The following is a 23,885-nucleotide window of genomic DNA, read 5'->3' as shown; positions in this document are numbered from 1 at the left end:
ATTTTTCTCTGTATATAGTCTGTATTGAAATCTTAAAATGTGCATATATTTAGGAACGGAGGGAGTAGTACTTATCCTAGTTGTATGATAGACACCTCCTATGTGTACTAGTACTTGTGCGCTGAAAGCAGTGAAGAAGAAATATATGTTTATGCCCATGTTTCTTTCCATGCTAAGTACTGCTAGATTTCATATTGATTTAGCTGGAGTTTTCATATTTCCACAAGTGTTTGCTGATATCCAACATCACGTATCTCTCCCGCCTAATTTCCTTTGCCTTCTCACACCCGACTTATTTTGCAAATCACTTGATTTAGGTGTTGTGCATGGGCTCCGAATCAAGTGTATGATATCTGCTGCAGTGAAGCAGTACACATAGCACGTGAAAACCCATTGAGTTATTGTTGGTACACTTCTGCTTCAGTACACTCCCTTTAAAAATATTAACTGTGATCTCTGCATACCCCTTCATAATAAACGTATGATGGTATTCAAAAAAATATGTTGTCCACAATCTTTTCATACTCCTTCACAATAAAGAGTGAAAAAAAAAGAGTATGACGGTCTTTAAAAAAAATGTTGTCCACGCCCAGCGCGCCTATATATCGCTTGAGGCATTTACAGTAATGACCCGGCCCATTAGAACACTTAAAATAAATAGAGGTGAAAAAGGAAGAAGTCAAGGGTTGAACCCAAGTCTCCTGAATGCAGGATTGCAACACAAGCCACTAGCTAACTATTAACTTAGTCATAAAATAGTAGGGCGCAAGCAACTCATCGTAAAGGAGGCGATTTGTTCTGCTGGTTACCTATTTTTTTTCTGTTTTCGTTTTTTCCTTTATTGTCCACCGGTTTTCTTGGTTTTCACTGTGTTATTATTTTTTTCTTCGAGTTTCTTGTTTCTTTCTTGGATTTCAATGACTTTTTTCGTCATCATTGGTTTTGTTTGGTCCGTTCTCGTTTTTTATCGGGTTTTTTTGTTTCTCTCAGGTTTCAGTGTTTTTCCAAACACATTTTTGTATATATCTAATATATTTTTCCTATTAGACATTTTACTGTTTTTCAAATACAAGATAAACATTTTTTAATACATGGTCAACAGTTTTTTATATAAACATTAAATATTTTTCAAATGCTTGATTAGCATTTTCCAAATATACAAGATTAACTGTTTTTAATACAGCATTAATATTTTTCCTATACACATTTAACATATTTCAAATGTTTGATTAACATTTTTCGGATACAAGATTAACATTTTTCTATTCATATTTAACATTTTTCAAAATCTTGACTAAATTTTTTGAAGTACTTTTCAAATATTTTTTTCAAATGCTTGGATCAACATTTTTCAAATAAAAGTTTAACTTTTTATAATACATGGTCAACATTTTATATATACACATTTAACATTTTTAAATGCTTGGTTAAAATTTTTAAAATACTTATTTAACTTTTTTGTCAAATGCTTGGATTAACTTTTGTGTTCAACTAATTTAACACAAATTATATATTTTTGTGTACATCAGAAAATTTTTCTCTCTATACATTTAACATTTTTCAAAATGCTTGATTAACATTTTTTTTCAAATGCTTTAGGTAAATTGTTTTTATAATATATCTGTTTGGAATATTTGGAAGCATAAATGAAAGTAAAAATAAATTTAAAAAATGGAAACAAAAACGTGAAAACAGACGAGGTTGTGCCCTCCCGCACATTTGGGCTGGCCCATCTAGCGTCCGGCTTAATGGGAGGCCCCCGATAGGCGGCCTGTGTACGTACTGTCCGTACACGACCCGGCATACATGACATACTCAAACCCAACTCGACACTGTCAGCATTTTTTCTTTTCTTTTTTGAATCTTCAAAAAATGTGCGCCACAGGAGATTCGAACTCCAACCCTCAAGGTTTGTTCCTGTTTTTTAAATGGGTTTTATTCTAGTTATTTCCTTTTCCTTTTTCTGTTTTTTGAAATGTGTGATTTTTTTCTATTGACAAATTTCAAGAAATGATTAGGACACAAGAATTTTTTTGATTGATAACTAGGGAACCAACCCATGGTTAGATGGTTAGGTAGATAGTGGTATTCCCAGCCCACCAGGGTTCAAATCCTGGTGCTCGTATTTATCTTAGATTTATTTCGGGATTTTCGGTGATGCACGTTTAGTTGGAGGAGACGTTCTTGTCGACTACGAGGTGTTTATGGTGACTTAGTAAGATCTCAAGATGATATGCCGTCCCAGTCTCTCAGAGGTGCTCATAAGGGTAGGGTGTGTGTGCGTTCATCGGGGTGAGTGTATGCACGTATATACAAGTTGCGACACGTCCGACCTTTATCTACATTTTTTGGCCGAGAAAACTAGAGAAAATATTGAATTTGTCGAAAACTAAAACAACTTGGCATGATGCCTGGAATTGGTCATACAAGGGCATAAAAAAATTAGGATCATTTCAAGGATGTCGAGAAACAATATGCTCTCTGACAGAACCTTCTAATCTATCCGAACACCCTCTGTTTAACATGGTCTTTTTTTTGGAAATCTTTGAAATGACTCCTACTTCTGCAAGTAGGTGGCATGCCCCATGGTAGGCATCCATGTCAGATGTGAGTGATTTTCAACACCGTATGCAAGTTACGACACAGCCGACCATTGTTATCGGCCTTTTTGACCGAGAAAACTCCATAAAATACAAAATTTGTCGAAAAACAAAACAACATGGCATGATGCATGGAATTGGTCATACAAGGCCATGTTAATAAGATGGGGTCATTTCAAGGATGTTGAGAAACAACTTGGTCTTAGGTGGAGCTTTCTGGCCTACTTGAACATCCTCCGTTCAACATTGTCTATTTTTGGACAATTTTGAAATGACTCCAACTTTTGCAAGGAGGTGAGCGTGGCCATGGTTGCCATCCATGTCAGGTTTGAACGATTTCCGACGCTGTATGCAAGTTGCGATATGTCTGACCATTTATCGGCCTTTTTTGTGTGAGAAAACTCCAGAAACACCAGAATTTATCGAAAGTCAAAACAAATTGGCATGGTGCCTTGAATTGGTCCTACAAGCCAATGACAAAAATTAGGGTCATTTGACACATGTCGAGAAACAATGTGCTCTTAGACAGAGCATACGGCCTACTCGGACACCCTACGTTAAACATGATATTTTTTTGGACATTCTTGAAATGAACCAACCTATGCGAGCATACCAGGTTTGAACGAAAAAGTATTTAAAATCATAGTTTAAACATGTTCATAAAAATATTATTTTAAGTATTTAACATAACTAATAAGTACAAAGGAACAAAATTCAAAGCAGTAATAAATAAATGTTCGAAACTTTAGGCCCATGAGGCCCATTAACCCCCCGGGGGGTTCCGGTAACCCCCCGTGATCCGGTTTTATCCGAAACTTCTCCGGAACGCTTCCGGTGTCCGAATATAGTCATCCAATATATCAATCTTTATGTCTCGACCATTTCGAGACTCCTCGTCATGTCCGTGATCACATCCGGGACTCCGAACTAACTTCGGTACATCAAAACTTATAAACTCATAATAACTGTCATCGTAACGTTTAAGCGTGCGGACCCTACGGTTCGAGAACAATGTAGACATGACCGAGACACGTCTCCGGTCAATAACCAATAGCGGGACCTGGATACCCATATTGGCTCCTACTTATTCTACGAAGATCTTTATCGGTCAGACCGCATAACAACATACGTTGTTCCCTTTGTCATCGGTATGTTACTTGCCCGAGATTCGATCGTCGGTATCCAATACCTAGTTCAATCTCATTACCGGCAAGTCTCTTTACTCGTTCTGTAATACATCATCTCACAATTAACTCATTAGTTGCATTGCTTGCAAGGCTTAAGTGATGTGCATTACCGAGAGGGCCCAGAGATACCTCTCCGACAATCGGAGTGACAAATCCTAATCTCGAAATACGCCAACCCAACATGTACCTTTGGAGACACCTGTAGAGCTCCTTTATAATCACCCAGTTACGTTGTGACGTTTGGTAGCACACAAAGTGTTCCTCCGGCAAACGGGAGTTGCATAATCTCATAGTCATAGGAACATGTATAAGTCATGAAGAAAGCAATAGCAACATACTAAACGATCGGGTGCTAAGCTAATGGAATGGGTCATGTCAATCACATCATTCTCCTAATGATGTGGTCCCGTTTAATCAAATGACAACACATGTCTATGGTTAGGAAACATAACCATCTTTGATTAACGAGCTAGTCAAGTAGAGGCATACTAGTGACAATATGTTTGTCTATGTATTCACACAAGTATTATGTTTCCGGTTAATACAATTCTAGCATGAATAATAAACGTTTATCATGATATAAGGAAATAAATAATAACTTTATTATTGCCTCTAGGGCATATTTCCTTCAATTGTCACTGGTGTTGATGATACATAGGCTTTACGGGTGGCCCACCTTCTTAATTACATCCTGGGATCCTTTCCCTTCAAGTACATGGGCCTCCCGATCTCCCCGAACAATTTATGTGCCAAGGAGTTTGCTCCTGCCGTTGCTAAGGTGGGGAATAGGGTGCTCCCGTGGCGGGGCAGATATAATACGAGTGCTGGGAAGGTTGCCTTAATTAATTCTTACCTCTCCTTCCTACCGATGTTTATCATGGGCTTTTATCTCCTGTCTGTTGGTACTCATGCCGGATTTGATAAGCATAGGGGTGCTTTCTTCTGGAACTCTGCGGACAATCGACGCAAATACAGACTAGTTAAGTGGAAAATTATCTGTAGACCCAAAAACCTAGGGGGATTGGGGATCACTAACACTGCTATTATGAACAGATGCCTCATGATCAAATGGTGTTGGAAAATCATGACCACGGGAGCTGACACCTTGTGGTTTTCTATTCTCAAAGCTAAGTATTTCCCAACTTCAAACCCTATGTTCGCCTCCTCTCGGGGAGGGTCTCAGTTTTGAAATGACCTTGTCAAGGTTCGACCTTTGTTTAAGGACCACGTCAAGTTTGTGGTTGGTAATGGAGCTTCCATTCGCTTTTGGCTCGACTGGTGGTGTGGAGATTCACCCCTCTCGGTGGTCTTCCCCACGTTATTTTCTTACTGCCCGAACCCGGACATCTCCATTGTGGATCTTTCGGCTAATAATTGGGACCTTGCCTTCCGGCGCTCGCTGTCTCCTGTAGAGTTGGAGGAATGTCAGCGGCTTGCTGCCCTCTTCCCCGTGCTCTTGGAGACTACCGACTCGGTGGTCTGGCCCACACGTCTTCTGGTCGCTTTTCTGTTAAGTCTCTTTATACTAAGCTTATTGGTGTCTCCCCCACTAACAAATTCAGTCCGATTTGGCGTGCTCGTATCCCTCCTAAAGTGAAGATTTTCCTCTAGCAAGCCTTCAAGGGCCGTCTCCCTGCGGCTGACCAAATTTGTAAACATAATGGCCCGGGCTCGGATCGTTGTGCATTACGCGATGCCTTGGAGGACACGAACCACATTTTCTTCCAGTGTGTGCTGGCTAAACTGGTTTGGAGTTGTTTTAGGTCATGGCTTCAGGTGTCTTGGGCTCCTTCCTCCTTCTTTGAGCTCCGGGTGCTCGCCAATGGCCTGGTTGGGGTTACTAAGCAGCTATTTTGAGTTGGTCTGGGAGCGATCCGTTGGGCCTTGTGGAATACCAGAAATAAGTTTACCATTGAGCATGTTTTTCCTGCTAAACTTGCTTACTGCTTATTTAAGTCTTGCTTGTTCCTGCAGTGGTGGAGATCATTGACTAAGATGGAAGACCGGGGCACTTTTGATCTTCTATTCTCTAAAATTCGGGCTTCGGCGTCTTCCTTATCGCGGCAGGAGCTAGCTGAATAGTTGTCTTGGCGATCATTTTGACTTAGTTGGTGGCTTCGTCTGTTCTTCGGTGTTAGCTCTTATCTCATTTCTGGCCTGCGTGCCGTGATGGTGGCCTGTGTGCCCTGTACCCCGTACTCCAGTACTTTCGTTATGCTCTTGGCCGTGGCCGTTGCTGTGTGGTTTGTCTGGAACACTGCCTGGTGACTTTATTTATAAAGTCGGGCTCATGCCTCTTCTCTAAAGAAAAGTAATGACATTGCGTTTGGCGGAAGAGTGGTGAAATGATTTCCCGCTGCGAAATTATATATCTATAATTCCAGGGATACAACAAACTGGAGTAAGTTTTTAGCTCAATCCAAGAGCTTGAGACCAAGAGGCACGTCTTCGCAGTGGCGCAGGAACGGCACACGCTTCACGGGATCGTCCAGATGCCGCGGCCCCTGCTGGCACGTGAGCAATGACGGTTGCGGATGCATGCAGGGCTCCACAGACGGCGGCCTCACGCAAGCCACGTCGGCTCTCATCTTGCTCCGGTTCACCGGCAACAGCATCCACGGCCGAATCCCAGCCAGCGCCTGCGCGACGTACCCAAACGTGGACCACCCCGTCGTCACCATCCTGTCACAGAAACTCAGCAGGTAGATCTCCGCCAGGGCCCGCTCGTTGTGTGCCCGCGCGTCCGACTGCTGCTCCCCGTCGTGGCTCGGCTGGTGCACCGACACCACCACGTCGCCGGCCACCGTCGCGTTCGTGTAGTACATGGCGTGCAGCTTGTCATGGTACTCAGGCTTCAGGGAAAGCATCAGGACTGCGACGGCCTTCTTCTTCTTCGCCTCCGCCGTCGGTGGTTCGCTGGTGGCTAGTACCTGCGGCAAAAGATGATGCTCCCGCGCGCACCGGAGGATCTGTTTGAACATGATCTCGGGCGGCACCGGGAAGATCTGCTTGTTGCGCACATGCATGCCGAGACGCTCGTCGGCACCGGCGAGGTACCCCTCAAAGAACCTGTCCACCATCCCCCACACCCGGTTCCCCGGGCGGAGGAGGTACCTGCCAAGATGGTGGAACACCGCCCCTTTCGCCGGGAACATCCGTTCAAGCTCGCGGCGGTACATGGGCATCATGAACAGCGCCACCGCAAAGTAGTTGTCGGACTTGACCACCATCCAGTCGAACTTGTTGAGCAAACGGTGGTCCTCTTCGCAGAACGTGTGGTTCTGGAGCCGGAGCTTTATGCTCTCGGTGAGAAGAAACACGGTCTCCAGGTGGAGGTAGACGTAAGCCGGCAGCACCTGCGCGTCGTAGCCGTAGCGGATGATGTTGTTATGGAGCATGTTGACGTAGCTCTCCTTGGAGCGGGAGGAGAAGGCGGCGGCGTCGAGCTTGTGGGGGAAATCGGCCGGCGGGAGCAGCCACGTGGTCCCGGGGAAGGGCTCGCAGAAGAGGCCCTCCATCTCCGGGGGCTCATGGACGAGGAGGACGCGGTCGGTGAGGAGCGCGTATAGGAAGGTGGAGACGAGGCTGAGCATCCGGTTGCCGAGGCCCTCGGTTGGGATCCACACCACGTACTTGCATGTATGATGACGATCGCCGGCGGCGGCGTGGTCTGCGTTGCGGGAGGCAGACCGGAGCCGCGAAACGGCCTCGCGGTAGAGCGCCGTGCGCGGGCCGCACCGACGGTGGTTGGCCTCGTACCGCCTCAGCCTCTCCACCAGGTAGGGGGGCACAGGGAACGCCGCGGGCTTCCAGCGCCTGGAGGCCTCGTGCCGGCTGAGGCACGCCGCCGGATTGTTGTCTTCCAAGTACGGGGAGAGGAGCCGGTCGGGCGCCACCGCGTTGCCGCCAGGCCCGTCATCTGCTGCGTACGCCCTTTGCTGCCACCAGATCAGAGGGTCGGCAGCGCCGAAGTGGGAGGCCAACACGAGCAGGTGCGTCAACGCGACCAGCAAGAAGATGATGACGATGGCGGCCGAACTGGCTGCATCCCGGCGTTTCTCTCTTGCATCCGCCGGTCGACCTCGCAGATCTCCTTCCATCTACTCGATCACAACTATCACATCTATATAACTCTAGTTAAATCTTCTGCCGAATGGAGGCGAGAGACATCATCCTTTTTTGCATACATATAGAGCAAAGTTACTTGTCCGATAAGATTCGGAAGGGGGAAGTAATTATTTGCTTCCTATTCTGTCTAGGAACGTAACTGCTTTCCTATCTTTTCTATCTTTGGATTTGGAATAGTCTGACCCTCCGTTATTACGTAAGATCGAGCTAATTACTACTCCAGCAATATGCTCAACCTGTGCGCAAGCTGGAGCATATTGACCGGGACCACGCGGGTCCAGGTGCACGGGAATCATGTGCCGCCGATTTACGCCAAGATTCGTGAAATGGGTTATGTGTACATACAGTTTGATTTCCGTTTTCTGTGTGTAATGCGTTCTTATATCATGACGATATATCTCTTGGTGTGGGATCTGATACTTGTTCGATGGGGTCGCTTAACAATGGAAAACATGGTTGAATATAAAGATATTTATAACAGATGAGGGAAAACGATTCATTATGCTATTGTTGTGTTGTTCTTCTTAGTTCATGTTTCTTCTTATCTCCCCGTCCCTCCAAAAAGAACATTCATTTTTTATATCATTCCAGACGGAGAAAAGGAAGAGACTATCTTCTATCCTTAAAGATTGAAGGCCTTCAAAGATACCAACACCCGCAACAATATATTTGGTGCAAATCTGTCGAAAAGGTTCATTTTCTTATCAGATTTGCCAAGTCACATCTAAATGTAATATAGTTACTAGGTAAAGATGCCCGTGCGTTGCAACGGGAAAACACAATGTCCAAGGTGTGAAAACAAATATGATAAACACGGAAGTACCCTCGGGAATTCTTGAGATGAATCTTCGCAAGCCCATCTTTCAACATGGCATTGTCTTAGATTTAAGTCTAGTGTTCATCCGAAGTGAGGTTATATGGATTTGGGCTGGGTTTCAGGGATGCCGGATAGCCCGGACGTCTACGACCCGTTTGGGAAGCTCGACTGGGACACCGGGCGTCCACCCGGCCAGTTTGGGTAGCCCGGCTGTAGATGCTCTATTGTGATCGAGACATAAGAACCCTTCATGAACTTTCAAGCCGAATCTTCACAGGCCTATCTTTCAATGTGGCATTGTCTGCACCATCAGATTTCCTCGTGTTTTGGAATAAAAAATAACTATAGTGAAAACTACTCCCTCCGTTCCTAAATATAAGTCTTTGGAGAGATTTCACTATTGACCACATACGGAGCAAAATGAGTGTATCTATACTCTAAAATGCATCTAGATACATATGTATATGATCCATAGTAAAATCTCTACAAAGACTTATATTTAGGAACGGAGGGAGTACATAATTTGTACAGAAAGACTATTTCAATCTATTTGAAAACTAAAATACTGTGGTACATGAAAAAACAATCAAGTGCGAGCACAAAATATCGTAGACCCAGAAAGGGAACCTAATACTAATGATGTTTCCAGTATATGATCAGACCATCTCATCGATTACATAGTGTGTTCTCTCTCTGGATGCAGGTGAGACAAATGTTCAAGTTCAGATATAGATTTCATATTGGAATTGATGTATACAAAGCTGTGCTATACATTTTGGTTGCACTGAAAGAGGGATCACATTTCTGCTATATACGTTGCCATTTTCGAGTTGTGAAATCATGCACATACTTCTTCAAAATAAAAGTAGTACTCAAGATCTGAATTCAATTTCAAAGAACAAATCACATGTTGAAGTACATCTTTGCACCCAAACCGTACACGTTCCAGTTGTGGAATTTAGAAGGCTACGGAAAAACAAACACAAACCAACACCCCGTTTACTGAATCAATCAACGCAAGCTGGCCATGCTACATATAGGGGGGAATAAGATCAGTTACATGGGGATCGCCCTGGTGACACACAACTACATAACCTTGGTCAGGAGGCCCATGATGTGGTGGCCCTTGCCGTGGAGGAACATGTACACCACTGCGCCCAGGAGTCACTCCATCACATCAAGTGCCACACACCCACCATAAAAAAAGGTAAGTGCCATACATTCAATATCTTTACCCTGAAACCAAAATTTCATCATGTGAAATACATTGTCACTGTATACTTTGTAAAGGCGGATTGGCCATTATCATATGGTTCACCGAAAGTAAATTTGAAGGATTTTAACTAATCCGTTAGAATTGAACTTTTCTTTTATCAAAAGCCAGAGAATTCCAACATTACAAAGATGTTTGGGGAATTCACTAAGTTCGAAGATCTAACATAAATGTCCTAAGCAATTCAAAGGGGACCAAGTTGGATATTACCATTATAGTATACAATTAATTTTAAGTGATAAATGTCAACCAGAATAACATATAAACTACCCAGATCAATATACATGAGTGAGCTGTTAAAAAACATACTGAATTCCATGAAAAGATAAGTTTCATTGTATATGGGAGAATATCATTATGTAATTTAGGTTTTATTGTGGATGCATTGTAATATAAGTCAAGAAAACATGCAAATACATTGGCTATCTTCGCCTGCCTGTATGCTGGCCACGATTTCTCAGTCCGTTGCTTCATGATTTTAGCCGCCAACAACTCTTGCGTGCGTACACTAATTGTGTGCCTTTTGATCAGCTAGCTTGGTATAAAAGTAACCAAGCCAGCCTAAATATGGTTCGCTGCATAATGTGCAACAGTGCCTCAAAAAGGGAAAGAAAATTATGTGTGCCGTCGCACCGCCAGGGACGAATGGGGGGGGAGGGGGGGGGGGCGCCCCCCCCTCCCCGATCGCCTCGTCCCTGACAGCGATGGCTTGTTCACTAAAAAAATCACGTGCGCACTTGATCGTAGCTCGTTCGCCCCCCCCCCCCTATGCCTCTTGGGCCTTTTTATTAACGTGAAGCCTGAGCCCATATACAGTCCATTTGCAAGTTAAAAACACAAAGTCCACGTAAAGAAGAATGCTATGCAGCCCATCGTGGTCTCTTTGATAGAAAAATGCCATCGTGGAAGGCAAAGTGGCTTGTTAGTTGCAGCCACTACGCAGGCACAGATCTAAAAAACATGTCTATTGCTGCTAATATCTTCCTTTCCAAGCCGCCAGGAACTGTAGGCCTGCTGCGATTGGATCTGTCCATCGCGCTCGCGCTGTTGCGCCGCCATCTAGAAGCGGAGAAGGGAAGGGGACGCCAGGACAGACATGCGTCGATCAGCGGACCACGGACAGGTTGCCGGCAGGCCGGACGCATGGATGTGCGGCAACAACATGAGGGGAAAAGGTATTTTATTTTTGCATCAGATTAGTTCACGGCTTTACAAATTATTGAAGAATAATCATACACGGTAGGCATTAAGAATCAAATTATGTCATTTTCAGTTATTTATTTGTGCTTGTGTAGATGTGACGAGGAAGAGAGCAGAATCAATTCATATTTTTTAAACCCAGTTGATTCAAGCTCTCAACTGTCGGAATACGATGCTACTGCAAACCATGTGCAACACTTCAATTGATGCCATGGTGTAGGCAAGAAGTATTTAATTTCGAACATTTAGAATTTCATAATACATGATATTTAATAATTTTTCTCTATTGATTGCATCAGGTGGTTACTGTCCAAATCATCTCCCTTCGGAGGAAAGATCAATATGGGGATTGATAGAGGCAAAGGTGTAGGGATTCCAAGAACCAAGGTAATAGCCGGAACATAATTTAGTTCTTATGCAAACTCCTAATCAAACAATTATGCCACTAATAAAATTTCATGAATCTACATCTCTTGTGTCGTTGTCTTTATAGGAGTATTAGTTTGCTATATACCATTGTCCTTTTGTCATTGCAAGAGGCGGGTTAGTTCTATTGTGAAATTAGTGTAAAGGGGTTAACCTAAGAAGAAAAAAATCTCTTGTGCCGTTGTCTTCGCCCCCCCTATGCTCAAATCTTGGCTCCGTCCCTGCGCACCGCAAAGAGACCTTGTTGGAAACTGAGTTGTTAAAGAAAAGTGTGGAGAAGAAGCCAGAAAAGAATTTATGTCCATGATTAAAGGAGATACTTAGTCCAGGAAATGTACTACTGTTGTTCTTTGACGCTTTGTTCATGCCTCGGGCTGGGACACGTGTGGACTTTGTGCCTGCTCAGAAACCATTGCACGTTTTGTGGATATGTCATGAATGGATAACATAATTTTAAGAGCTCCTTAATTTCTAGGAATACCAGATTGTACTCTTTTAGGTAATGCCTGAAATTCTTACTGTTTCCTAAGCATCCCAGCTGTGGACTATGTTAGTTTAAGAGTAGAGTAGAGACCGATGTTGTTTACTTAATACAAGCATCCCAGTTGGCAAAGACAATCCTAAGCAGAATAGAAGTAGTCTCTAGATGAAGAAGAAAACAGCACATGTAATACAACATATAAGGCATCCCCAATGTAATGATTAAATAGGTGCACTACTGATGAAGTAGGAAAACAGGGTGATACCGTCATATTCTCAGTCTTTGATTTCTATACAAATAGGCCTGGGCAATGGCATCTAAGGTTTGAAGACATGAAGGACTAATGATGCTGGTTCGCCACCGATTCGTGTTCCAAAACTTGACAACAAATTAGACAGAACAAAACATATGTAAATTCGTGATATATGACAGATTCTTAGCTTGTTGCCATACTTTGTCGAGCAATCGAGTACATTTTGTCCCTACAAATCCTAGCTTTCCAGGAGCTCAGATTTGCAGAACTTTTACTCAAATTACCTTGCGTTATTATTCAGAATATGACCCTTGAGAAATCATATACATGGATGCTAGAGTTGGCATGATGACCAGGCAGGAAAGTAACATAAGTAGAAAAAAGTAAATGTTGCATGCATGTTTCCAACTAAGTGCACTTCCGAGATTCTAGGGCAGATAAATAACATTGAAATCGATACCACTACAGTGAGATTTTATCAGATGCTACTCCCAAATATACCGACCATGTAGATATTCACCAAACTGAAATTGTGAGCAATCAGAAGTAGCACCAATTTTTCAAAAAAATAAACTGAAACAGGGGTAGATCTAAGGGGGGCAAATCAGTAACATTCATTAGCAGTGCAAACAAAGGAAAATCGGTTGAATTCATCGATCATACAGTGGTGTACCAACTACAGTAACATCAAAAACAACTACTGTGAGGAACAGAGGCACCACAAGTTCACAACCAAAGCAGCAGGGCTGTTTTTGAGGGGAGTCGAGGCATTACATACCTCTGGTGACAATCCATTGATGAGATCGCTATTGATGCCTTCCTTATAAGATTAGTCTTGTTCAGTGGCAGTGGTCGTGATAACATGGAAACACCTAAGTAAAAAAACAGAAAATTACCTCCGGTCTATTGTGGCAATTGACCGAACAGTTGGCATGCAAACGGCTGTAGCAGTAGTGTTTCTCAAAGAAATAAAAACCTGCTATGTAATGCAATGTAGCAAAAATGGTGGTGGATTCACGGAAGGCTTCAGTCACTACTAAATGTTTTTTTCAGCATGGTCATTACTAAATGCTTGTGCAAGGTTCCTGCACAAGGTTTATGCTAGTAATGCTTGCAAGTCTTTTGTGTTATTCTATCCACCACAAGTCTAGAACAGTGACAATCACACAGAAATAGGTGTTGAACCATCCTTTGGTACAATACATATTTCATTAGATTCAGATCGGATAAGTAACAATGACAGACAACCAAATAACACTTCTAATTTAATTATGCAGACTAACCTGAAACTATTTTTTAGATGAGCTAACCTGAAAATATTAGGAAAAAGCTAACGCCCACACGTGTGGGCGTTTGCACATCGCCCACACGCCTCCATGACCATTCATTTTGTTGGGGAACGTTGCAGAAAACAAAAATTTTCCTACGGTTTCACCAAGATCCATCTATGAGTTCAGCTAGCAACGAGTGATCGGATGCATCTACATACCTTTGTAGATCACGAGCGGAAGCATTCAAAGAACGGGGATGATGTAGTCGAACACGACGTGATCCAAATCACCGGAGATCCTAGCGCCGAACGGACGGCGCCTCCGCGTTCAACACACGTACGGTTAGCGTAACGTCTCCTTCTTCTTGATCCAGCAAGGGGGAGGGAGAGGTTGAGGAAGATGGCTCCAGCAACAGCACGACGGCGTGGTGATGGTGGAGCTGCAGTACTCCGTCAGGGCTTCGCCGAGCACTATGGAGGAGGAGGAGGTGTTGGAGAGGGAGAAGGAGGCAACCAAAGGCGTGGATGAAGAGCCCTCCTTCCCCCACTATATATAGGAGGGCCAAGGGGGGGGGGGGCGCCGGCCCTAGGAGATCCAATCTCCTAGGGGGGGCGGCGGCCAGGGAGGTTTCCCTCCCCCCCAAGGCACCTAAGGGGTGCCTTACCCTAGTGGGACTCTTCCCTCTTAAACCCTAGGCGCATGGGCCTATGTTGGGGCTGGTGCCCTTGGCCCATGTAGGCCAAGGCGCACCCCCTACAGCCCATGTGCCCCCCCGGGGCAGGTGGCCCCACCCGGTGGGCCCCCGGGACCCTTCCGGTGGTCCCGGTACAATACCGATAACCCCGAAACTTGTCCCAATGGCCGAAATAGCACTTCCTATATATAATTCTTTACCTCCGGACCATTCCGGAACTCCTCGTGACGTCCAGGATCTCATCCGGGACTCCGAGCAACATTCGGGTTACTGCATATACTTATTCCTACAACCCTAGCGTCACCGAACCTTAAGTGTGTAGACCCTACGGGTTTGGGAGACAAGCAGACATGACCGAGACGACTCTCCGGTCAATAACCAACAGCGGGATCTGGATACCCATGTTGGCTCCCACATGCTCCACGATGATCTCATCGGATGAACCACGATGTCGAGGATTCAAGCAACCCCGTATACAATTCCCTTTGTCAATCGATATGTTACTTGCCCGAGATTCGATCGTCGGTATCCCAATACCTCGTTCAATCTCGTTACCGGCAAGTCACTTTACTCGTACCGTAATGCATGATCCCGTGACCAGACACTTGGTCACTCTGAGCTCATTATGATGATGCATTACCGAGTGGGCCCAGTGATACCTCTCCGTCATATGGAGTGACAAATCCCAGTCTCGATCCGTGTCAACCCAACAGACACTTTCGGAGATACCCGTAGTATACCTTTATAGTCACCCAGTTACGTTGTGACGTTTGGTATACCCAAAGCATTCCTACGGTATCCGGGAGTTACACGATCTCATGGTCTAAGGAAAAGATACTTGACATTGGAAAAACTCTAGTAAACAAACTATACGATCTTTATGCTATGTTTAGGATTGGGTCTTGTCCATCACATCATTCTCCTAATGATGTGATCTCGTTATCAATGACATCCAATGTCCATAGCCAGGAAACCATGACTATCTGTTGATCAACGAGCTAGTCAACTAGAGGCTTACTAGGGACATGTTGGTGTCTGTTATTCACACATGTATTACGATTTCCGGATAACACAATTATAGCATGAATAAAGACAATTATCATGAACAAGGAAATATAATAATAATGCTTTTATTATTGCCTCTAGGGCATATTTCCAACAGTCTCCCACTTGCACTAGAGTCAATAATCTAGTTACATTGTGATGAATCGAACACCCATGGAATTCTGGTGTTGATCATGTTTTGCCCTAGGGAGAGGTTTAGTCAACGGATCTGCTACATTCAGGTCCGTATGTACTTTACAAATATCTATGTCTCCATCTTGAACATTTTCACGAATGGAGTGGAAGCGACGCTTGATGTGCCTTGTCTTCTTGTGAAACCTGGGCTCCTTGGCAAGTGCAATAGCTCCAGTGTTGTCACAGAAGAGTTTGATTGGCCCCGACGCATTGGGTATGACTCCTAGGTCGGTGATGAACTCCTTCACCCATATTGCTTCATGTGCTGCCTCTGAGGCTGCCATGTACTCCGCTTCATATGTAGATACCGCCACGACGCTCTGCTTGCAACTGCACCAGCTTACTGCCCCACCATTCAAAATATACACGTATCCGGTTTGTGACTTTGAGTCATCCAGATCTGTGTCGAAGCTAGCGTCGACGTAACCCTTTACGACGAGCTCTTCGTCACCTCCATAAACGAGAAACATTTCCTTAGTCCTTTTCAGGTACTTCAGGATATTCTTGACCGCTGTCCAGTGTTCCTTGCCGGGATTACTTTGGTACCTTCCTACCAAACTTACGGCAAGGTTTACATCAGGTCTGGTACACAGCATGGCATACATAATAGAACCTATGGCTGAGGCATAGGGGATGACACTCATCTCTTCTATATCTTCTGCCGTGGTCGGACATTGAGCTGAGCTCAATTTCATACCTTGTAACACAGGCAAGAACCCCTTCTTAGACTGATTCATATTGAACTTCTTCAATATCTTATCAAGGTATGTGCTTTGTGAAAGACCTATGAGGCGTCTTGATCTATCTCTATAGATCTTGATGCCTAATATATAAGCAGCTTCTCCAAGGTCCTTCATTGAAAAACTCTTATTCAAGTAGGCCTTGATGCTGTCCAAGAGTTCTATATCATTTCTCATCAAAAGTATGTCATCTACATATAATATGAGAAATGCTACAGAGCTCCCACTCACTTTCTTGTAAACGCAGGCTTCTCCATAAGTCTGCGTAAACCCAAACGCTTTGATCATCTCATCAAAGCGAATGTTCCAACTCCGAGATGCTTGCACCAGCCCATAAATCGAGCGTTGGAGCTTGCACACCTTGTCAACATTCTTAGGATCGACAAAACCTTCTGGCTGCATCATATACAATTCTTCCTTAAGGAAACCATTAAGGAATGCCGTTTTGACGTCCATTTGCCATATCTCATAATCGTAGAATGCGGCAATTGCTAACATGATTCGGACGGACTTTAGCTTCGCTACCGGTGAGAAAGTCTCATCGTAGTCAACCCCTTGAACTTGTCGATAACCCTTAGCGACAAGCCGAGCTTTATAGATGGTCACATTACCATCCGCGTCTGCCTTTCTCTTAAAGATCCATTTATTTTCTATGGCTCGCCGTTCAACGGGCAAGTCAGTCAAAGTCCATACTTCGTTTTCATACATGGATCCTATCTCGGATTTCATGGCTTCTAGCCATTTGTCGGAATCCGGGCCCGCCATCGCTTCTTCATAGTTCGAAGGTTCACCGTTGTCTAACAACATGATTTCCAAGACAGGGTTGCCGTACCACTCTGGTGCGGAACGTGTCCTTGTGGACCTTCGAATTTCAGTAGGAGCTTGATCAGAAGTATCTTGATCATTATCATTAACTTCCTCTCTAGTCGGTGCAGGCACCTCAGGAACATTTTCTTGAGTTGCGCCATTTTCCAGTTCAGGAGGTAATACTTCATCAAGTTCTACTTTCCTCCCACTTACTTCTTTCGAGAGAAATTCTTTCTCTAAAAAGAATCCATTCTTGGCAACAAAGATCTTGCCTTCGGATCTGTGGTAGAAGGTATACCCAACAGTTTCTTTAGGGTATCCTATGAAGGCGCATTTTTCCGACTTGGGTTCGAGCTTTTCAGGTTGAAGTTTCTTGACATAAGCATCGCATCCCCAAACTTTTAGAAACAACAACTTAGGTTTCTTCCCAAACCATAATTCAAACGGTGTCGTCTCAACGGATTTCGACGGAGCCCTATTTAAAGTGAATGCGACAGTCTCTAAAGCATAGCCCCAAAAAGATAGCGGTAAATCGGTAAGAGACATCATAGATCGCACCATATCTAATAGAGTGCGATTACGACGTTCGGACACACCATTACGCTGAGGTGTTCCAGGCGGCGTGAGTTGTGAAACTATTCCACATTTTCTTAAGTGTGTGCCAAATTCGTGACTCAAGTATTCTCCTCCACGATCTGATCGTAGAAACTTGATTTTCCTGTCACGTTGATTCTCAACCTCACTCTGAAATTCCTTAAACTTTTCAAAGGTTTCAGACTTGTGTTTCATTAAGTAGATATACCCATATCTACTCAAATCATCAGTGAGGGTGAGAACATAACAATAGCCACCGCGAGCCTCAACACTCATTGGACCGCACACATCAGTATGTATGATTTCCAATAAGTTGGTTGCTCGCTCCATTGTTCCTGAGAACGGAGTCTTGGTCATCTTACCCATGAGGCATGGTTCGCACGTGTCAAATGATTCGTAATCAAGAGACTCTAAAAGTCCATCTGCATGGAGCTTCTTCATGCGTTTGACACCTATGTGACCAAGGCGGCAGTGCCACAAGTATGTGGGACTATCATTATCAACTTTACATCTTTTGGTACTCACACTATGAATATGTGTAGCATTACGCTCGAGATTCACTAAGAATAAACCATACACCATAGGAGCATGACCATAAAACATATCTCTCATATAAATGGAACAACCATTATTCTCGGATTTAAATGAGTAGCCATCTCGAATTAAACGAGATCCCGATACAATGTTCATGCTCAAAGCTGGCACTAAATAACAATTATTAAAGTTTAAAACTAATCCCGAAGGCAAATATAGAGGTAGCGTGCCGATGGCGATCACATTGACCTTGGAACCATTCCCGACGCGCATCGTCACCTCGTCCTTTGCCAGTCTCCGCTTATTCCGCAGCCCCTGCTTTGAGTTACAAATGTGAGCAACTGCACCGGTATCAAATACCCAGGAGCTACTACGGGTACTAGTAAGGTACACATCAATTACATGTATATCATATATACCTTTTGTTTTGCCGGCCTTCTTGTCCGCTAAGTATTTGGGGCAGTTCCGCTTCCAGTGACCACTTCCCTTGCAATAAAAGCACTCAGTCTCGGGCTTGGTTCCATTCTTTGGCTTCTTCCCGGCAGCTTTCTTGCCAGGCGCGGCAACTTCCTTGCCGTCCTTCTTGAAGTTCTTTTTACCCTTGCCCTTCTTGAACTTAGTGGTTTTATTTACCATCAACACTTGATGTTCCTTCTTGACTTCTACCTCTGCCGATTTCAGCATTGCAAATACCTCAGGAATGGTCTTTTGCATCCCCTGCATATTGAAGTTCATCACAAGGCTCTTGTAGCTTGGTGGAAGCGACTGGAGGATTCTGTCAATGACCGCATCATCCGGGAGATTAACTCCCAACTGAGTCAAGCGGTTATGTAACCCAGACATAGTGAGTATGTGCTCACTGACAGAACTATTTTCCTCCATCTTACAGCTAAATAATTTGTCGGAGACTTCATATCTCTCGACCCGGGCATGAGCTTGAAAAACCAATTTCAGCTCTTCGAACATCTCATATGCTCCATGTCTCTCAAAACGCTTTTGGAGCCCCGGCTCTAAACTGTAAAGCATGCCGCACTGAACGAGGGAGTAGTCATCAGCCCGTGTCTGCCAAGCGTTCATAACGTCTTGGTTTTGTGGGACGGGTGGATCACCGAGCGGTGCTTGTAGGACATAATCTTTCTTGGCAGCTATGAGGATGATCCTCAGGTTTCGGACCCAGTCCGTATAGTTGCTGCCATCGTCTTTCAGCTTGGTTTTCTCTAGGAACGCGTTGAAATTGAAGACAACGTTGGCCATTTGATCTACAAGACATATTGTAAAGATTTTAGACTAAGTTCATGATAATTAAGTTCATCTATTTAATGAACTCCCACTTAGATAGACATCCCTCTGCTAGTCATCTAAGTATAACATGATCCGAGTCAACTAGGCCGTGTCCGATCATCACGTGAGACGGACTAGTCAACGTCGGTGAACATCTTCATGTTGATCGTATCTTCTATACGACTCATGCTCGACCTTTCGGTCTTCTGTGTTCCGAGGCCATGTCTATACACATGCTAGGCTCGTCAAGTCAACCTAAGTGTTTGCATGTGTAAATCTGTCTTACACCCGTTGTATGTGAACGTTTGGATCAAACACCCGATCATCACGTGGTGCATTGAAACAACGAACTGTCGCAACGGTGCACAGTTAGGGGGAACACTTTCTTGAAATTATTATGAGGGATCATCTTATTTACTACCGTCGTTCTAAGTAAACAAGATGCAAAACATGATAAACATCAAATGCAATCAAATAATAATAGTGACATGATATGGCCAATATCACATAGCTCCTTTGATCTCCATCTTGGGGCTCCATGATCATCTTGTCACCGGCTTGACACCATGATCTCCATCATCATGATCCCCATCATCGTGTCTCCATGAAGTTGCACGCCAACCATTACTTCTACTACTATGGCTAACGCGTTTAGCAATAAAGTAAAGTAATTTACATGGAATTTCTCAATGACACGCAGGTCATACAAAAAATAAAGACAACTCCTATGGCTCCTGCCGGTTGTCATACTCATCGACATGCAAGTCGTGATTCTTATTACAATAGCACGAACATCTCATACATCACATATATTTCATTCATCATTCATCACAACTTTGGCCATATCATATCACAAAGCACTTGCTGCAAAAACAAGTTAGACGTCCTCTAATTGTTGTTGCAAGTTTTACGTGGCTGAAATAGGGTTCTAGCAAGAACGTTTTCTTACCTACGTGAAAGCCACAACGTGATTTGTCAACTTCTATTTACCCTTCATAAGGACCCTTTTCATCGAATCCGCTCCAACTAAAGTAGGAGAGATAGACACCCGCCAGCCACCTTATGCAACTAGTGCATGTTAGTCGGTGGAACCGGTCTCACGTAAGCATACGTGTAAGGTTGGTCCGGGCCGCTTCATCCCACAATACCGTTGAAGCAAGATAAGACTAGTAGCGGCAAGAAAGTTGACAACATCTACGCCCACAACAAATTGTGTTCTACTCGCGCAAGAAGAACTACGCATAGACCTAGCTCATGATGCCCTGTTGGGGAACGTTGCAGAAAACAAAAATTTTCCTACGGTTTCACCAATATCCATATAGGAGTTCATCTAGCAACGAGTGATTAGATGCATCTACATACCTTGTAGATCGCAAGCGGAAGCGTTCAAAGAACGGGGATGAGGTAGTCGAACACGACATGATCCAAATCATCGAAGATCTTAGCACCGAACGGACGGTGCCTCCGCGTTCATCACACGTACAGTTAGCGTAACGTCTCCCTTCTTCTTTGATTCCAGCAAGGGGAGGGGAGAGTTGAGGAAGATGGCTCCAGCAACAGCACGATGGCGTGGTGATGGTGGAGCTGCAGTACTCCGTCAGGGCTTCGCCGAGCACTATGGAGGAGGAGGAGGTGTTGGAGAGGGAGAAGGAGGCAACCAAAGGCGTGGATGAAGAGCCCTCCTTCCCCCACTATATATAGGAGGGCCAAGGGGGGGCGCCGGCCCTAGGAGATCCAATCTCCTAGGGGGGCGGCGGCCAGGGAGGTTTCCCTCCCCCCAAGGCACCTAAGGGGTGCCTTACCCTAGTGGGACTCTTCCCTCTTAAACCCTAGGCGCATGGGCCTATGTTGGGGCTGGTGCCCTTGGCCCATGTAGGCCAAGGCGCACCCCCTACAGCCCATGTGCCCCCCCGGGGCAGGTGGCCCCACCCGGTGGGCCCCCGGGACCCTTCCGGTGGTCCCGGTACAATACCGATAACCCCGAAACTTGTCCCAATGGCCGAAATAGCACTTCCTATATATAATTCTTTACCTCCGGACCATTCCGGAACTCCTCGTGACGTCCGGGATCTCATCCGGGACTCCGAGCAACATTCGGGTTACTGCATATACTTATTCCTACAACCCTAGCGTCACCGAACCTTAAGTGTGTAGACCCTACGGGTTCGGGTTCGGGAGACAAGCAGACATGACCGAGACGACTCTCCGGTCAATAACCAACAGCGGGATCTAGATACCCATGTTGGCTCCCACATGCTCCACGATGATCTCATCGGATGAACCACGATGTCGAGGATTCAAGCAACCCCGTATACAATTCCCTTTGTCAATCGATATGTTACTTGCCCGAGATTCGATCGTCGGTATCCCAATACCTCGTTCAATCTCGTTACCGGCAAGTCACTTTACTCGTACCGTAATGCATGATCCCGTGACCAGACACTTGGTCACTCTGAGCTCATTATGATGATGCATTACCGAGTGGGCCCAGTGATACCTCTCCGTCATACGGAGTGACAAATCCCAGTCTCGATCCGTGTCAACCCAACAGACACTTTCGGAGATACCCGTAGTATACCTTTATAGTCACCCAGTTACGTTGTGACGTTTGGTATACCCAAAGCATTCCTACGGTATCCGGGAGTTACACGATCTCATGGTCTAAGGAAAAGATACTTGACATTGGAAAAACTCTAGTAAACAAACTATACGATCTTTATGCTATGTTTAGGATTGGGTCTTGTCCATCACATCATTCTCCTAATGATGTGATCTCGTTATCAATGACATCCAATGTCCATAGCCAGGAAACCATGACTATCTGTTGATCAACGAGCTAGTCAACTAGAGGCTTACTAGGGACATGTTGGTGTCTGTTATTCACACATGTATTACGATTTCCGGATAACACAATTATAGCATGAATAAAGACAATTATCATGAACAAGGAAATATAATAATAATGCTTTTATTATTGCCTCTAGGGCATATTTCCAACACATTTTGCCACGTATGAATAGATGACATCAGTAGGAATCTTTTTGGTTTTCGGCTTAAAAATGTTGTATCTCCTAAATAAAAAAGCGAACTAAAAATCTGTTTTCACCATTAAATCCGTCTCGACAAGATCTTCAAAACTAGACCTCATGTTGATATGTTTTGACGAATTTTTTTTTTGCCTAGAAGTTGCCATGATGTTTACACTGCATTTGCCTTAGAGCTTAAACTAAAGTTGCCATGTGGCAATTTTAGTTTGTAGATCATGGCAATTTTAGTATTTTGATGATGGCAACTCCAGTACTTTTGACCATGAAAATTATTTTTTGTATGAACCATGGCAATTTTACGTGCATGTATCATGGCAATTTTAGTTTATGGTTCATGGCAAGTCTAGTTTCTTAATTCCCCATTTTATAAATGTCAAAATTTACTTTTAAATGTAGAAGAAAATAGCTGAAACATATCATGGCAATTTCAGTGTAAACACCATGACAATTCATATGCAATAGACATGGCAACTTTTAATCCAAAAAAAAATCATCAAAACATATCAACATGGGATCTAGTTTCAAAGATCTCGTCGCGAGGGATTTAATGGTGAAAACGGATCTTCAATCGGATTTTTCGTTTAAGAGATAAAACATTTTAAAAACTGAAAATCCAAAAAGATTCCTACATGCATGCATGCGATGACATGGCAATTTGTTTACGTTAGAGGCGTGTGGTGCGTCTTCCTTCCTGCCACACGTGTGGCAGTTATCGACGTCCATTAAGCGGACCTGAAACTAACCTGACAGGAAACAGATATGGGGTGGAGCTGATGGCGTGGAGGTTGGGCCTGAACCTTCCTTGGAGGGAGAAGATGACCTGACGAGCTCTCCTCACTCCGCCGCAGCCGACGTCGTGCTTCCGCGACTCTGCTCCACGAGCGCGGCGTGGTGTGGCCGATGTAGGAGAGGACACGGGATGGAGGTGGGGGAGCTGATGCTTCTTCGATCCGGCGCTCGACGGGAGAGGACAAAGGAGGACGGGGCTCCGCCTGCCGCGCCCATCCTCGACTCCGCCGCCCTCTCCCTCCGCGGGAACACCGTGATCCGGGGCTTCGCCCAACAAGGGCCTCCCGTGCGGCGCTCTGGCCGCTTTCAACCAGGAAAACGGCGGCGGCGCCCAACCCTATTTTCGCGAAAGAGAGAGAGAGAGAGAGAGAGAGACGTGGGTCGGGAGAGGGGGAAAATCCTCGCCGGCGTCGACCGGCGGCCGGCGCAGCAACGGATCGAGCGTCGCCGGGGCCAGCCGCCTCCTAGCGGCTGAGATCGGGAGGCGAGGGAGAGCCCGTGCTTTTTTGTGCTGGTGGACTGCA

General features: G+C 44.7%; 1 protein-coding gene and 1 long non-coding RNA gene across 2 annotated transcripts; both read right to left on the bottom strand.

Annotated features, from left to right (window-relative positions):
• Nucleotides 1-6,064: 6,064 nt before the first annotated feature.
• LOC125547549 (probable fucosyltransferase 8) lies at nt 6,065-8,051 on the bottom strand. Its single transcript, XM_048711375.1, has one exon. It carries the CDS (start codon nt 7,885-7,887, stop codon nt 6,202-6,204), a length of 1,686 nt encoding a protein of 561 aa, XP_048567332.1. The 5' UTR covers nt 7,888-8,051; the 3' UTR covers nt 6,065-6,201.
• A 1,595-nt stretch (nt 8,052-9,646) lies between these two features.
• LOC125547547 lies at nt 9,647-23,351 on the bottom strand. The gene is made up of 3 exons (XR_007300707.1): nt 23,316-23,351; nt 13,144-13,237; nt 9,647-9,968 (listed from the first exon to the last, which is right to left on the bottom strand). It is a non-coding gene; the product is annotated as an uncharacterized LOC125547547 (long non-coding RNA).
• Between the last annotated feature and the right edge of the window lie 534 nt (nt 23,352-23,885).

The sequence above is a fragment of the Triticum urartu genome, chromosome 3 (genome assembly GCF_003073215.2).
Source record: "Triticum urartu cultivar G1812 chromosome 3, Tu2.1, whole genome shotgun sequence".
NCBI lineage: Eukaryota > Viridiplantae > Streptophyta > Magnoliopsida > Poales > Poaceae > Triticum > Triticum urartu.
This window is presented reverse-complemented; position numbering and strand designations above follow the sequence as displayed.